The sequence below is a fragment of the Molossus molossus genome, unplaced genomic scaffold, assembly GCF_014108415.1.
Source record: "Molossus molossus isolate mMolMol1 unplaced genomic scaffold, mMolMol1.p scaffold_m16_p_15, whole genome shotgun sequence".
Classification (NCBI taxonomy): Eukaryota; Metazoa; Chordata; class Mammalia; order Chiroptera; family Molossidae; genus Molossus; species Molossus molossus.
Window position 1 is genome coordinate 43,602,129 of NW_023425350.1, and position 17,566 is coordinate 43,619,694.

Below are 17,566 nucleotides of genomic sequence, written 5' to 3' on the forward strand. Positions count from 1 at the left end.
ATTTATCTTTATTGTTGAAAGTATTATAGATGTTCCCACTTTTTTCCCCCATTGACCCCCTCCACCCTTGCTCCCCCCCCAAGGACTTCACAGCACTCTTGACAGTTTACACAGGTTATACACGTATGCAAATAAGTTTTTGGTTTATCTCTTCCCACCTCCCCCTTCCTCCCTTCCCTCTGAGATTGATCAGTCTGTTCCCTGCTTCCATGACTGGATCTATTTTGTTCATCAGTTTATTTTGCTCGTTAGTTTTCACATGTAAGTGAGATCATGTGATATTTGTCTTTCTCTTACTGGCTTATTTCACTTAGCATAATACTCAGCCCCTCATGCTATGTGGCATCAAAATACAATTATTTTAAAATTGGAAAAATGTCTTTTATTGTACAGAATATTGTCTTTGTAATACCTTTGTAAACAGTGATTTTTTTTTCTTGGTAATATAATAAATGGAAAAAATTCTAAAACCCTTACTGAAATTATTTTTTGGCTATTTGACTTTAAAAATATCAGTGAGATGTTCTTTGTATTTATAGTATCTTCCTCACAGAGAAAGCTAATTTTGGTTGCTTAGAAACACTAGGCATTTTAATGGAATGCTACAGCTGAATATACTTGCATATATAACTGTCCTTTGAAATGACAGATAATTTTATAGAGTACTGCAATGCCTCTTTAAAAAATTTTTTTATTGATTTCTTAGAGAGAGAGGAAGGGAGAGATAGAAACATCAATGTGAAAGAGAAACATCAATCGGCTGCCTCCCGCATGCCCTCCCAATGGGGATCGAGCCCGCAACCCAGGCATGTGCCCTGACTGGGAATCGAACCAGGACCTCTCAGTTCATGGGACAACGCTCAATCCACTGAGCCACTCCAGCTGGACTGAAATGCCTTTTTTTTTTATTTTAATTTTTAAATTTTGTGTGCCTCAAGCCTGAAACAACTCTGGCCACCAATACAGGCATCAAGCCAGGATGAACTAAGGACTGTGCATCTGCTTTGCCTCCGATATGAGAGCAACACCACCAATCAGGAGTCTCCTTGCCCAATGCCAGGGGGTTGAAATGCCTTTTAAAAGATTTTTATTTTCTGCCTTCCTGACTTACTCCTGCCTGTTTTTCTTCCTTCCTGAATAACAGGACAAAAGTTGTTTGCGTATTCTGAGCAAGGCACCAGGTAGGCATTATTACAACAGTGGGTGATAGTGTGGGATTACAGTGTGCAGGCCGGAGGAGAACTTGTGAGGGTGGTCGGGAGGGGAGTCTCAGTGATCTGAAGTAAGGATGCAGCGATAGGAGATTATTTATGAGGGGACTGATCTAATAAGTTAATAACACTAATGGGAGTCAGATTTCTCACTCAGAGAAAGAAATGACAAACATGGAAAGGGAGAGAAAACTAGAATGAGGTCTGCATCCCTAGTGCCTGGATTTTGGTTTCTAAATATCACTTTCTACTAAATGGAACCAGTTCCTCTGAGTGAAATAGCCCACTCCAGGTCTGGTGCAGGTGAAGTTACAAGATGAGCCTGGAGTGTCTTTTTGTATTAAAAAGTAATAACATTCTCCAAGAATGGTGGGGACATTTCAAAAGGATACAGGGTGGGAGCGGGAAGGAGGGGGTCAATGGGGGAAAAGTGGGAGACATCTGTAATATTTTCAACAATAAAATGAAATAATTGCTTTATAGTTTGAATTTTACATGCCTGCAATGTTTACAAGATTTGCTGTGTTAATGTATAAAACAAGTTAGAGTTGTGATTCTAATTTGAAATGTACAACATGTAATTGATTTAGAGCTACAATTTTGAATTAAATTTTACTATTATGATTACTCAGGTATATTTTTAACAACCTTAAGAATCACTGTATTTAAGCCTATTTGTTATAACTATAAGAAATAAAATCTATATTTTATTAATCCTCAAATAAATAAATTGGGGTTTTATTTGTAAAAAAAAAAAAAAAGAAGACTCAGCTTGGCAGGGCATCCACTGGCCAAATCGATACTTTCAAATAAAAATAAACATCAGTAGCAAATCACAACCCATCAAATAAAACAGGAAGCCATGAATTAACAAGAAAGAAAAGTTCTACCTAATACAGAACTTACCCAATGCCAACCAATAAATGTAAAAGGAATTAGAAAATGAGTATTTGACAATCATTGTAATAATAATTCAGTTGAAAATCTTCAATGATTGCTAATACTAGTAAATGAAAATTTGATGGTCTCTAGGAGATACTTATTTTTAATATATTTTTATTGATTTTTAGAGAGAGGGAGGAAGGGAGAAAGATAGAAACATCAAGGAGAGAGAAACGAATCAGCTATCTCCTAAACACCTTCCAGGGATCAAGTCCACAACCCAGGCATGTGCCCTGATCAGGAATCAAACTGGTGACCTCTTGGTGCATGGGACGACACCCAGCCTACTGAGCCACACCAGCTGGGCTGTAAGATATTTATTAAACAAAGGAAAAAAAAGAGTGGAAGAGCTTGGCAGACACTACCTTCATAAATTGGTCAAAGTGCCGTCATTGGAACAGCACAAGTCAAAATTGTATGACACTTGATAAGATGCAAGAAGATACTATCTCCTCTGTGGTAGTCTTGCTAGAAAGGTACATCCTGAATCTACTCATGAAACACCAGGCAAGCCTAAGTTAGGGAACAATCTACAAAATAACTGGCCTGAAATCTTCAGTGTTAAAGTAATGAAAGTCAAAGATGAACTGTTTCAGATTGGTGGAGACCAAAGAGACAACTAATGCAAAGTGTGATCCCCTGACTATGCAGTATCAGGTTAATGCCTGGTTTTGATAGTTACATTATAGTGAATGAAGCAGAACAATGTCCTTGTTTGGGAATTACACACCAATGGATTTGGGGTTGATAGGGCATCGCCGGCTCAACGGTTCAAGGAAAAAGTTTCTTTGCACTCTTCTTGCAACTTCCTTGTAAATTTGAAATTTTATTTCAAAATGAAAAAAAAGGGGTACCATTTTTAAAAATCAACTCAGAAAAGCTTACCCCAAAGCTTGTTCTCTTATGTGGACTTAAAAATCAAGGAATGAAGCTCCAAAAGAAAATACCCACCTTCAATGTTTTTCTCTTTGGAAATGGAAATTTAACTTCTAAGTTCATTTCACATAATTTACAAATGTAACTAGTTATCTTAGGAAATTTTGCATTTTACCAACTTTATTTACTTTTGCTTTTCCAGATATTTAGAGTTGATGCTTTTCCTAAACTAAACCACAGACTATGTTTGGGCAAAGAGATGCTAATAAGTACAACGGGCCCCTTCTCTGCATGTCATTTAAAATGACTTAATTTAGCTCAGCTGGTGTAGCTCACGGGTTGAGCATCAACCCATGCACCCCAAGAGGTCGCCTGTTCGATTCCAGTCAGGGCACATGCCCAGGTTGTAGGCCAAATCCTCAGTGGGGGGCATGCAGGAGGCAGCCAATTGATGTTCTCGCTCAGCGATGTTTCCATCTCTCTCTTCCTCTCCCTTCCTCTCTCTAGAATCAATAAAGAAAAAAAAATTTTTAATAAAATAAAATGACAATTTAAACAAAGCTATAAGAGATCATAAAACTAATTTAAAGATATTCTTACATAGGCAAAAGTAAAACTAAAATATTCTCATTACTTAATGTTTCCCGTTCTGCATAAACAAAAACCTACATTAATTTAACCTGTCTCATACTTATATGAACATTTGGAATAAGTATTTACAACTAAAGTTTACTCTTTGCTTGAAATTTTGTATAACCTCAGGAATAGACATTTAATAAATAGACGTCTTCTAATGCATGCTGGCTAAGAAGGTTCTTAATTCTTCCATTTTGCAGATCCACTGATTTCAAAGCCAAGCCAAAAAGAAACCTGCAAAAGACTAGCTTCCCAAATTATTTAAATCTCTTTTGTAGCAAAATTTCCCTCAGAAACAGAAACATTCACACAAAAGTTCTTACCTTTTTATCAAAAGTTTATTATCCAATTCTTATTTTCCGGCATTTAATAGTGAAAAAAATAATTTGCTATTATTCACATAATGAAATTTCATGTCAAACCATTTTCCTGATTGCTGAAGTGAATAATACATCTCACTCTCTATGAATTATGTTTACTGTGGAGACGGGAATCTGGGCAATCCAAGTCACACGTGCTCTGAAGCTCAGAGAGTTGAATCAGGGTGATGGAAATTACATTTCAGTGTGAAATTTTAACAAGACTACTTTCGGAAAGTTTCTTAATAATTCAGCTATTTTCTTTAGGTTTTGTTTGTTTAATTTTTTTTTTTTTCCTTTTCATAGTACCATAGTAACAAATGGTAATCATAGGAGATCCTATGAAATATAATTGGGCTATTTGGGGGTAAGCTCCTTGATTTGGCATCTAAATTCCAAAAGTCAATTCTCATGGTTATGTGCATTGAAATGACATCCTCAACTGCCTCCTTCACACAGTAGGTGCTCAGTAATAAGGCTTATTAGAAAAAACTTACAGACCAGGAGACTTAGGTTCTGGTCTTAGATATGGAAGTAACTAACAATTTTAGATGAATCATTTAACTTCTATTCTTTGGTTTTCATATTTATAAAACAAAGATAATAATATCCTATTTGCCTGATGAGGATGTTTGAGGTTAGATAATATATTGAAGCACTCTGGAATAATACCAGCCCACCTTTGTTTGGCAATCTCAATTTTTCAAAATCTTAATCCCTGGCATTGAAGTTATTGAAGGCACTCGTGTCTCTGTATGTAAAAGATGTATTCAAGTCTCTTACCATGGTATGCCTCGACTCCTACGGTTTTACTTTCCCTCCCCAGGAAAGGTATTGACAATTTTAGACTGTCAAAATAGTAACTTGGAGCTCATTAGCATTTGTGACAAATCACACCAAAAGTACTTCTATTGGTAATAGCTTGCTAGAAGCTTACTGGGAAAAACGTAAATGGTGTTAGATTTGCATTTGATATCTTATAAGATATATTTATGTGCTGCATAAATATAGGTATAACTTATCAACATCATTTTAAAATTGAGAACATGATTTTAAAGATGGTATTTCTCTTGTGAAAGGAAGTTTTGCTTGTGAAAGGAAGTACAGCTTCTTAAGATTATCAGAGAATGTATCTTGTTTGTGTACCTCTCTAAATGAAAGAATCAAGATAGGGAATGGTTTCATTATTCAGTTTGGCTTGTTGGGCTGGCGAGGCAACAAGAAAAATCATAAGACATCCTTAGAATAATATAACAACACACATGAGACACATACTGTATATGGATCCTGAGATGTTACAAGTTTAAAAACAAATAGATCAACATGATCCAAATAGTTTCCAAGACACCGTTATGGTGGGTAAACAGCCATTTTACAGTGTATGCTGAATGGACGTCCACATCGGGCCACGAAAACCCTACTCTGTTTCCAAATTTGAAAGTTAGTCATCCAGAGCAGGAGGCCAGTCAACATCTACAGACTAGAAGGAAGAAACGGAGTCATTAAAACATATTACTGTTCTAGGATGCATTTGCTGGCAATGCTGTGTAAAGTTAATACTTCTAATATACTACAACAAAAGAAACTGTATTTGAAAAAAGAGCCAATGAATATACTCTAAAACTCATTCTGCGACTTGGGATTCTTGGACCTGTGGTCTGTTGCTGAATTTATTGAGTATTCAGTTACTCAGCTGGTTATTAATTGTGCCTTTTGACTGAAAAGAGACTAGAATACATTTAAAATTGTTTAATGTTAATTACGGGTAAATTCAGGTGGCAACACCAACTTTCCCTCAGAAGTCTCAGCAACTTTTATTCTTCGGATTATTTTCATTTTCCCATATTACGACTTGCTCTGGTCTGGCTCTTCTAAAACAAGACCTTGAGCTTCAAGTCATAATGCAATTACAGTGCCAGACTGTTTTGTGCCACGCTCCAAGCCATGACCTCACCTTAACCACCCTGGAGGGCCTCATTTACAGGAAAGTTGTTTTGGTCTTGTTTTCAATCCACTGTACTCGTGTTGTTTGAGAGTTAAAGTTTAAAACTTGTACTGATTTGCTAAAAATGATTTTTTAATTAATCTATGAGTCACTTCACATACCAGATTCAGAAAAATTTTATTAGAAAAACCCAAATAACTATTGCGTATGTGTGTCTGTATCTTTTATAAATCTCAAGGAAATTTTTTGGTTCTGTTTCAGAACATAGTCATATCCCCAACACCCATATATGAGTTAATGGTTGGTTTCTCAAGCCTGAAAACTAAACATCACTGATCACAATCTTGTATGTGTTGAGGGTAGGCGTGGGTAGGCATGTTGTAATGTTAAAAAGCTCTACAGGTGATTCTAGTGGACAATCAGGGCTGAGAAACACTGGCCTGTGGCTGTTTGACACTCCTAAGCTGTTCTGAGAAGGTAAAGAAGACAATACAACTGGGATTTTATTTAACAGAAGGTTGTCTTCATTAAAATGACAGTGTCTCACTGAGGAGGCTACCTGCAACCTTGAAGATGCTGTCACTGGCTGAGCTGTATAAGATCTGACCTGAACTCACTCAAGAGAACTCTGGTAAGGCAATAATGTCCCAGTGATCGCTTGATTGCCGTAGCTGCTTTTACGCTAGGCAACTATACCCACTTCTTTTTATAACAGGTATAATTCCCAGGTACAAAATGTTAGGCTCTCCTAAAATTTTGTTGTGGGTGTGGGGAGGAACTCTGTTCCTAATGGGATATTTTTCAAGAAGCACAACTTGTGACTCACTACCGACTGATGCTCAAATTAGAAAAATACTAATGGAAAACTTCTTGAAGGCTCTGTTCCATCCATTCTTCTAATTACTTACAATTTCAGATCGTACAAGTGGAGAACTTGGACCACATCATAGGTGCCCCTTATAGAACTGCTTTTATTAATAACCATTGGCTCATCCCATTGTCTACCCCTGTCCTAAATACACATTTCTGAGTAGACTGTCTCAAATTCTTTATAAAGCAAATTGGTATGGGAATGAATTATAGAGTCCAAAGGGCACTTACAACTTTATTTCTTTGTATGGTTTAAGGGTTTACATCTCATGCCATATGTAAAGGACTTATAATAAATAAATTAGCTATATATTTGCAAGGGTCATGAGACTTTGTATTTTTTTTTAAAGATATAAAAATTCCAAGATAGACCCTCTCTACATATAATGCTACTGCGTGATTTTGGCCATTTTCAAACACCTCTTAAGGTATGTAGTACTATTTCCCTTAATGCCAAAAAAACATAACTTTGAATCCAAGGTGCATATGGGCATTTCCACAATAAAATGGTTTACCTCAACGTCCAGCTCAAGGATGTCTGCAGTCACATTCATCAGAGTGCCAATGTTCGGCTTGGTTCTCCCAAAGTCTCCATGTACAAACTCTTTAATGTAGCTGGGGTTTGTTTAAGGAAAAAATTTGGTAGCTATGCAGTACCAATTGTTTGGTGAGATTTGATAGGTGAAAGAGATATAACAAAAGTAGAAATGTTACAAAAGAGAGGTTATTTCTGAGCTGTGATTTGCAATGTTTGTCTTAGAAAAGAAGCTATGCAAATTAATTCCTATCAGCCTGGCGGCCAACATTAGGACCTAGTTCTTGTGTTTACATCAAACTCATCAAGAGTCAATATTTTCTTTTTTCTTTAGCTCATCTCCAAGTGCCAACATTTGGGTATGGGTTTTCAAAATCAGCTGTAGCTAAATGCTATATTTACTTTTAAATCTCGCTTATATTTTCTTTGCCACAACTTCTGTTTTGATATCTCTCTTATTTCACTTTTCAATAATGGCAGTCAGTATCTGCCACATGATAAGTTTCCACAGTCTAAAGAGTGACTTCAGTGAGGGCTCTCCTTGTAACGTGACCCAGTGACATACAGCAGTAGGATGGAGGGACAATAAAACACTCGAGTCTTGATGAAGGCCCTTCAAAAGGATGATCAGAGGACCTACATCCTAGTTGTTTTGCAAACATGGTTAGCAAGATAATTAAGTAAATTCTCTTTTTTTAAAGGGGCAACTTTGTGTTTCACTCATAGGTCTTCAAATTTTGAAGTCAATGACTAATCTAAGAATCCATTATTAATAAGATTATATTAACGTTCCTTACTCAGGACTCTACTACAACCTTGACAATCTTTATCTGAAAGATAGGTTTTTGACAGCATTCAGTGAAAATTCATCTGCCATTATGTTGTGGTCTATAAACCAGCACTTAGTATACGGATTTAATATAATTTGAATAGGGAAAATAAGTTTGTTCTCGGATGATGAACAGAAAAAACCCACCATAATATGCTGATATATCCTCCCAACTTTCTGAAAGTTTATTCATTCAACTTTCACCATATGTTCTAACTCAAGCATAAGACAAGTAACTGTCTTCTTTGCTAAACTCATAATTACTTAACAACTGTCATTCTTTTTCTCTCACTTTCTTTAGAGAATGTCACTTCTGAGTAGCAATGATGAGGGGAGAAATTCCAAAAGCCCCAGAATATTCAATTATACGGTCCAGAATGGTTCTTAATCACACCCAGAGGGACAAGGTTTAAGTCAAATGAACTAGTTCAGTGCACTGAGCAATATAGTTGGCCCTCGTTTATTGCAGTTAATCAGTTTCAGATTCTACCGCGATAAATGAATTTCCGCAAAGAAGGATTCTTTATTTATATGCAGTCGTCCCTCTCCACTTCGCGCTTCGACTTTTCGGGCTTCACTCTGTCGTGGTTATTTGAAAAAACCACGATAGAGTGAAGCCTGAAAAGTCAAAGCGCGAAGTGGAGAGGAATGACTGTATATGTGAAAAATTCACATACTTCTGTGTACAACCACATGGTAACTGAGGCTTTACCAGTCTGTCCTGGCTAATGCCTTAAGTTACATGCACATGGCTGGTTCTAAAAATATTTAATGAGATTGAAAAGATATTAGTTTCCCCAAAATACCATTGCATTTCTTCCTAACACATCAAAACTAAAGCTGGGATTCAGTAAAAATGATTTTTTTAAAAAAAGAATGTGTGATTTCTTTGAAATCCCATCCACATTCCATCTATAATAAGCAGATGTGCTCCAAACAACAAAGACACAAAGATCTGCCCACGAAATAGACCATCCCTTGCTCCAAATGGTAAAAACTTAGATTTTAGAAGTAACCTATACCTGAGTGCAAGGGGGAAATCCTGGTCACTCCTGGAGCAGGAGAGGGGAGACAGAGAAGCAAGGAGGTTGGTGGGGAAGGAGAGGCAGACTAATTATAGCAGTATAGTGGGAATGCTATTTGGTGATTTCCCCCCCTTATATCCATAAGTATATCATTAGTTTTATGCTAGTTAGAAGGCATTTTGTCACTCATGCTATTGGATCACAAAATAATATAAAACCAAGAAACAAACAAAAACTAGGAGCACCTTTGAAAAGTAAACTAAAACTAAGACTTCAGCAGCTCCCTAATAGTTTAACCAGCAACTCAGCTCTGAAACAAAAGCATGCCAGGCAAGGTCAGTTATGAACAAGTGATTCGCCTCGGACTATTCTCTTGTTCTGGGCCAGAGGCCAAATATAGTAAAAGATCATTAAGTAAAGTGGGGCCACTCCCATCTGCTCTCAGTGTTTAATCATCTGGGGCAAATACTCAGAAGTGCTGCAAGAACCCAATGTGGTCTTGAATATGTGACTGGTGAAATGTGTCAAGACAGCAAAGGAATCCATCCAAAGTGTTTCCTGAGTACTTACTATGTGCTCAGCATTGTGTAAGACACTAAATATTTTAACGATCACACTGAACTGGCTGCTGCCTCATGGTTTAAAATGTCATTTTGACAAATACGAATTTAATGGAAAAACAAACAAACATCTTCTCCAACCTACTCCTCTCCCTACCCTACTAGATCAAGTTGAACCTCTTTCCTGGGGCAGCATGACCTCTTCCACTGGGGTTCGGGTCAGGTTACCGCTGTGCAGAGGGTGAAAGGATACGTCCCAGCTTGAGTCCTCAGACAGAGGCGGAAATGATGCTCATCCACGTAGCATGTCTCCATGGAGTGAATGGTCCGAGTTCTTACAGCCAGGGGCCTCCGGTGAAGGACCCGCAGAGGTGTTTTCTGGTCGATTGTCAAGTCCTGAGGAGAACATGATACACAACTCCGGAGTGAGCTTTGCTGCTCACTAACGCTCACCTCAGACCTTCTCTGTCGTCCATGGCTCACCACAGATGTTTTCTTTAGAGGACCCCATCTATCACTGTCGGGGTAGAAACTAATACTGTAATAAATTGTGTAGCCTAAGGTTCACACTCTGTGGGATTCTCATCACCTAGTCCATAATTACTCATTTTCTGGGCCCTTGGGCGCCATTTTAAAAAAAGGCTTTGAAGTAAATGTTCCCCAAAGTCTCTTTTGCTCTAGTATTTAACAAATTGATTAGGACCCTGGAGTTCTGTCCTGCCCTTTACTTTAACAGCTCTTCTAGAAGACATAAACTTACTGTTTTTTGTTTTTTGTTTTTCCTAACCCAATAAAATAACCTTATAGTGGGGATTTCAAACTGAGGTGAGAAATGGCTGTTTTAGAAGGTGGGGCATCAGCATCCCTTGTGTGTACAGACAGTGTGCATGTTTTAGGGAGAACCATATACCTACTCACAGTGTTATTCTTTAGTTGCATGAAGGGATATATCTGGAAAATTAGCAGTTGCATCACTGTTTTTAGGGTGGTGTTTCAGTATGATAATTACATGTAAGTATATGCAATAAACCAGGACCTCTCAGCCCTGGCCAGTTTGGATCAGCAGTTAGAGTGTCGGCCCGCGGACCAGAGAGACCCGGGTTCAGTTCCCGCTAAGGGCATGTACCTCGGTTGCAGTTTGTCCCCGCCCCAGTTGGGGTTGTGCTGGTGGCAACCAGTGGATGTGTGTCTCTCACATCGATCTTTGCTTCTCTCTTCCTCCCTCTCTCCCTCCTGCTCTATCTGAAGATGAATGCAAAAATGTCCTCAGGTGAGGATAAAAAAAAAAAAAAGTTAAAAAAACCAGGACCTCTCAATATGAGTTAGCCCAGTTCAAGTTACGTGAGGATAATACTGCATATCTTTTTTACAATTCAGATTTTTTTTAAGGACACGGGTTTGTTTTTCTCACAATTAAAGATTTTCTTTTGTGTCACAAGATATAAATTAAGAAACACGTTAGTAGGACTTCCGGTCAAGAAGGCGGCATAGGTAAATGCAGAATCACGTCCTCCCACAACCACTTCAAAGTTACACTTAAACTATAGAACAACCATCAAGCAAAATCACCTGAAATCCAGCTGAATGGAAGTCCTACAACTACAGAATTAAAGAAGAAGCCACATGGAGACTGTTAGGAGGGGCGGAGGCGTGACAGGCGGGTCCTACACCCACGTGTGGCGGATAAAAATCAGGAGGACACCTCGGCTAGGAAGGTCCTCCCTGAGGGCTGAGGGGTCCCTGTACCATACCAGGCACCCAGCTCAGGGTTCCAGTGCCAGGAAGAGAAGTCCCCATAACTTCTGGCTGGAAAAACCAGCAGGAACTGAGGCTCAGGGAGGCTGAGGCGGCTGGAGCCCCAGGCAGCTCCTCTTAAAGGGCCCGCACATGGACTTACTCAGACTCACACCCACCAGGCTCCAGCGTGGGGGAAGCAGCTTGAAAGGCACCAGAGTCATTTGGGGAAGAACTGAGTTTGGCACTGGAGCGAGGGCTGGAGAGGCAGCTTTCTCTTGGACAGATGTGCTGTCAGAGGCCTTTGTTCCTTTGGTGAGCCCTTCCCTGGGGCAGCAGACACTGGCCATATCTGGGACTCCAGCAACCTGGCTCACACTGGTAGCCCCGCCCTGGTGATTCCCTGAGGCCCCACCCCACCCAAATTTGAGGCCCACCCAAGTGGTTGCCAGTTGCTTTACCATAGGATTGGCCTGTCTTGGATCCTGCTTCAGGTTTTCCTAAATTCTTTCAAACAAGAATCTGGTCTCAGCGAGCCCCATACCTCTCGTTAAGTTAAACATAGAAACAAACACAGGGAGGCAGCCAAAATGAGGAGACAAAGAAACAGGTCCCAAATGAAAGAACAGAACAAAACCCTATGAAAAGAACTAAGCGAAATGGAGATAAGTAACCTAACAGATACTGAGTTTAAAACACTGCTTATAAGGATGCTCAATGGACTTAGTGAGAACCTCAGTGAACTTAGTGAGGGCCTCAAGAGCATAAAAAAGAAGCAGACAGAAATGATGGATGTACAGTCAGAAATGAAAGAGGCACTAACTGAAATAAAGAATAATTTACACAGATTCAATAGTAGAGTAGGTAAAGCCAAGAAGCAAACCATCAATTTGGAATATAAGGAGGCAAAAAACACCTAATCAGAATAGCAAAAAGAAAAAAGAATCCAAAAAAATGAGGATAGTGTAAGGAGCCTCTGGGACAACTTCAAGCGTGTCAACATTCGCATCTTGGGGATGCCAGAAGGAGAAGAGAGAGAACAAGAAATTGAAAACCTATTTGAAACAATAACGACAGAAAACTTTCCTAACTTGGTAAAGGAAACAGACATACAAGTCCAGGAAGCACAGAGAGTCCCAAACAAGATGAACCCCAAGAGGCCCACACCAAGACACATCATCATCAAAATGCAAAAGTTTCAAGACAAAGAGAGAACTTTAAAAGCAGCAAGAGAAAAGCAGTTAGTTACCTACAAGGGAGTTCCCATAAGACTGTCAGCTGATTTCTTTTTTTTTTTTATCCTCACCTGAGGACATTTTTTTTGTTTTTTGTTCAGATAGAGTGAGAGAGAGACAGAGGAAGAGAGAGAAAGAGAAACATCGATGTGAAAGGGACACATTGAGTGGTTGCCACACGCACAACCCAACCAGGGCTGGGGACAAACCGCAACCGTGGTACATGCCGTTAACGGGAACCAAACCCGGGTCTCTCTGGACTGTGGGCCAACACTCTAACCGCTGAGCCAAACGGGCCAGGGCTCAGCTGATTTCTTAAAAGAAACTTTGCAGGCCAGAAAGGAGTGGCAAGAAATATTCAGAATGATGAAAAGCAAGAACCTACAACCAAGATTACTCTATCCTGCAAAGCTGTCATTTAGAATTGATGGCCATATAAAGAGTTTCCCAGACAAGGAAAAGCTAAAGGAGTTCATCACCACCAAACCATTATTATATGAAATGTTGAAGGGTCTTTTTGAAGACAAAGATAAAAAATATGAACAAACAAAATGGCAATGAATACATATCTATCGACAATTGAATCTACAAACAAAATGAACAAGCAAAACAGAAACATTCTCATAGATATAGAGAAATTTTGTTGGTTGCCAGATGGGAGGGGGATTGGGGGAACGGGTGAAAAATGTGAAGGGATTAAGAAGTACAAATTGGTTGTTAGACTGACAAACCTCAAAGGGAAGGAATTTTGAGGGGTGGGAAGAAATAAACCAAAGAACTTTTATGTATATATGCATAACCAATGGACACAGACAACAGTGTGGGGAAAGGTAGGAGGGGGGTGGAAATGGGGAGGAGGGGGGTCAATGGGGAAAAATAAGGAAAATCAGTAATACATTCAACAATAAAGATAAGTTAAAAAATAAAAATAAAATTATAAGACTAAAAAAAAAAAAGAAACAAGTTAGTACTGTAAAAGGCAAACTAATTCCAAGTTTTAAAAATAGATGTTGAGCATAACCAGAAATGTAGGTTCATAAGAACTTTGAATCCTCTGCCAGTTCTTGTTGAAACAACTCCTTTCTAATTTACATGATTGGTGAGCACCTGAAGCCATACTAAAAAATATTTCTGTCTGGTCTCCCCATATCAAGTCTTCCACCAAGAGAGAAAGAACAAGTTTTGACAACAGCTATACTTGAAATGGGATGACTGCTTTTATCAGATCAGTGAGTCAGCGACCCCTCCTAATTCATAGGGGTTTTTCCATTTTAATTTTTTCAATTACAGTTGACATTCAATCTTATATTAGTGTCAGCTGTACAGCCTAGTGGTTAGACATTTATATAACATATGATGTGATTCTAGTACCCACCTGGCACTACACATAGTTATTACAATATTACTGACTCTATTCCCTATGCTGTACTTGACATCCCCGTGACTAGCTCATGGGCTTTATGATTCTATAATTCTTTGATTTTAATTGCACTTTGTTGTGACAAGATAAGCCATCTTCATGAGACTTGATATTTCTCTGGCCAGTAAGATCAAAAGAAGAACAAGGCTGAACTTCTGAGGAATCTGTAAAGATGTGACCTCTACAGTACAGAAACATTCTGCTGGCCTTTAAATGAGCGACTAACTAAGGAACACTTGTCTCCCTGTTTCCCTTGCCTCTCAGGACTTCCCCTTACTCTCAGTCACTCCCAGGACTTTGACCCATGAGCCAGTCAATGGAAATACTGAGCTAGCAGACCCACCACTGCTTCTATAATAATACTCAGATCAACACACACTCGTGTGTCTTTTTTGGTCTGACTGTTTTTTGCAGCAATCTGGCCACATCAGAGTGCAATGTTAGAGTAGATGATGTGTTTCCTTTGGCCTGCAAAAAACACATAAATAATGCCTCCCCACCCCCCGCTCCTTGGAAGTAGGTTGCCCTTAAAAAAAGAGTAATAAATCTGAAGTGACCTTTTCTCAGAATGGGGCAGTGCCTCAGTTTTTATATCCTTTACACCAATAGGAATATTTGAAAACTATTTTAACACTAACACTTAAAAAATGATCAGAAGTCGCCCTGGCCAGTTTGGCTCAGGGGTTAAAGCGTCGGCCCACGTACCAGAGAGACCCAGGTTTGGTTCCTGCTAAGGGCATGTACCTCGGTTGCAGTTTGTCCCCCACCCTGGTTGGGGTCATGTGGGTGGCAAACAGTCGATGTGTCTCTCTCACATCGATGTTTATCTCTCTCTCCTCCTCCCCCTCTCCCTCCAGCTCTATCTGAAGATAAATGCAAAAATATCCTCAGGTGAGGATAAGAAATATGATCAGAAGTCAAGGAGTCTCTAGTCTCAACAGTCACCTTGGGCTGTGGACCATTCACACAGACCCTTTTACTACTTAGGCTGCACCTATAAAAACCATCTTGCAGCACTATTTCTGAATTAGCTCTATAGCTACCCCTAAACTCTGAATCTATTTTTCAAATGAGCTTATTTTCCCCACTGCATTCTGAATGACTTGTACATGTGATTCAATTAAGGTTTAAAATTTTGTTCTGCGATCTTAAGGATATCAATCAATAGTCTAACTATCATCCTAAAGTCCCTAGATAATAGGGCCCAAAGTCAAAAGGCCTTAGATACAAATCACAGAACCTGAGAACTGCAGGGCCACTGGGGATGATCTAGTCCACCCTCACGGTACAGATGAGCTTCTGTAGGCAGCTGTATGTTTTCACCGAAACACTCTGCACTTCACTATTTTTTTCATGTCCTGGGTATTCCTGCAAGCCATAGATGTAGAACTACCTTCATATTTTTTCTATTTTAGTTTTTTAAAAATAGTTGTATCATATTCCAACTCGTTCTACCTTTCCTTATTAAAGGGAATTCATTTTGTTTCCAGGTTTGTTATTGTTGATTTTGCCACTTTGAACAAAGTCAATAAACATCCTTGTGCACATATCCCTACGCACTGGGTTTATTTCTTCAGGACAGACTTCCAGTAGGAGAAGTGTGGGTAGGAGACTAGTGTATTTTTTAATTTTTATGGTTGTTGCCACATTGTTTTCCCAAAAGGCTGAAATACTTTACATTTCTGCTGAATGTATGCAACTAGCCTTCTCCTCTGCTCCAACCAATAGGTGGTATTAGTCTCAGAGGAATAAAGTGATGGCCTTATTGTTACTTCAGTCTGGAGGTGGAACATCTTTTCGAATGATTCTTAGCCATCTGGAGTTGTTCTTTTTTTAGCTGCTTGTTCAAATCCTTTGTCTATTTTTCTCTATTGGGTGTTTGTATTCTTCATAAGTATAAATCCTATTTATGGTATCTTTTACCAATTTGTTTTCTACATAGTCATACATGTGTGTTTAAATCACAATGTATCATCCTCTATGTACGCTTACAGCTTGCTCTTTTCTGGAACATTTTTCAACTTTGTCAACAAATATGCATATACCACATCATTTCTAACAGCTGGCTAGTAATAGTCTGACATACAAATAAGCCATAAGATTAAACCAATCCCCTCTAGCAGGTCATCTAAATTATTACAAACTATAGCCCATTCAAACAATGTTCTGATAACTGTATATGAACAACTTTGTGTTCATTTATGCTCATTCCTTTCATTTGAAAGTAAAGTATATGGGAAGAGGTGGGAGCAGATGGAAAGAAACATTCAAACGAACAGGCAGACCCTCTATAATGACATGCTCATGTGAAGGAAAACCGAGCATGTGTCAAAACAACTGTGCTCTACACATTACCTTGTTTTATTTATATATAATATGTTTTATGTATAGACTTAATCTTGGCATCAATTCTATTGTGTAGGTCCTATTTTATATTTCTTTTGTACAATAGTAGCATTGCTGAATGTTATCTATGTGTCAGATATGTTCTAGTGATTTCTGTAACTAAACTCATTGAATTCTTCTAATTTTATAGATGGAGAAATTGAAGAGGCAAAGTAACTTGTCCAAGTCACACAATTAAGAAATACAGATACAGGATGTATGCCCAGGCAATCTGTCCTCAGACGCAGGCTCTTCATCACTAGTAAGACTTCCTCTCAGATGGGTTACATGAATGCCCAGTCATTCAACTAGAAAATGGCAGAGCCAGGATTTGACTCCAGGTCTCACAGTCCCCCATACCCCTGCTTGATGATTTGCTGATAATAAACTAGGAGACATGGACTCTTTTACAGATGGTAGAAATACAAAATAAAAATAATTAGGGCACTTAACTACCTTTATGTCATTTAGGAATTCAATGTCTTCCTTCTGTATTGCTTTATTTGTCCATATTAAGGCACTATAGGTCTTGGTCTTTTCTTCTTCACCTTCTTTCATATGTCCTATTGCCTCTCTAAACGAAAACAATAAAGCAAAGTTTGTCTGAATATATACAATACACACAAGCTTTGCCCCAAACTTTCCTTTCTTTAAAATAGCTTTATTGAGATACAGTTCACATACAAGGCCCCTCCCCGTTTTAACTGTACAATTCAGTGACTTTCAGTATATTTACCGAATTGTGCAGCTGTCACCACAATCTAACTGCAGAACTCTTTCATCACCCCCAAAAGAAACTCCATATCTGTGCAGTCATTTCCCACTGCCCATTTCCCCAGGCTTCAGCAACCATTTACTTACTTTCTAGTTCTATAGATTTCCCTACTCTGAGCATTTCCTATAAAATGAATCATACAATATGTGCTGTTTGGTGTATGGCTTCTTTCACTTCATAATGTATTCGAGGTTCACCACCATGAACACTCATGCAGATTACTTTTGTG

The 17,566-nt window shown here is 38.7% G+C and overlaps 1 protein-coding gene across 1 annotated transcript in view; it reads right to left on the bottom strand.

The window, feature by feature from the left end:
• Positions 1–5,024: 5,024 nt before the first annotated feature.
• The window catches only part of PUS10 (pseudouridine synthase 10), a 56,003-nt gene continuing 43,461 nt past the window's right edge, over positions 5,025–17,566 (bottom strand). Inside the window, exons 15-18 of the mRNA XM_036262466.1 lie at positions 17,019–17,136; positions 10,042–10,184; positions 7,355–7,454; positions 5,025–5,504 (exon numbers count right to left, since the gene is read on the bottom strand). Of these exons, the coding sequence (XP_036118359.1) occupies positions 5,466–5,504; positions 7,355–7,454; positions 10,042–10,184; positions 17,019–17,136 (400 nt within the window). The 3' untranslated portion in view covers positions 5,025–5,465. The remainder of the gene's footprint in view (positions 5,505–7,354; positions 7,455–10,041; positions 10,185–17,018; positions 17,137–17,566) is intronic.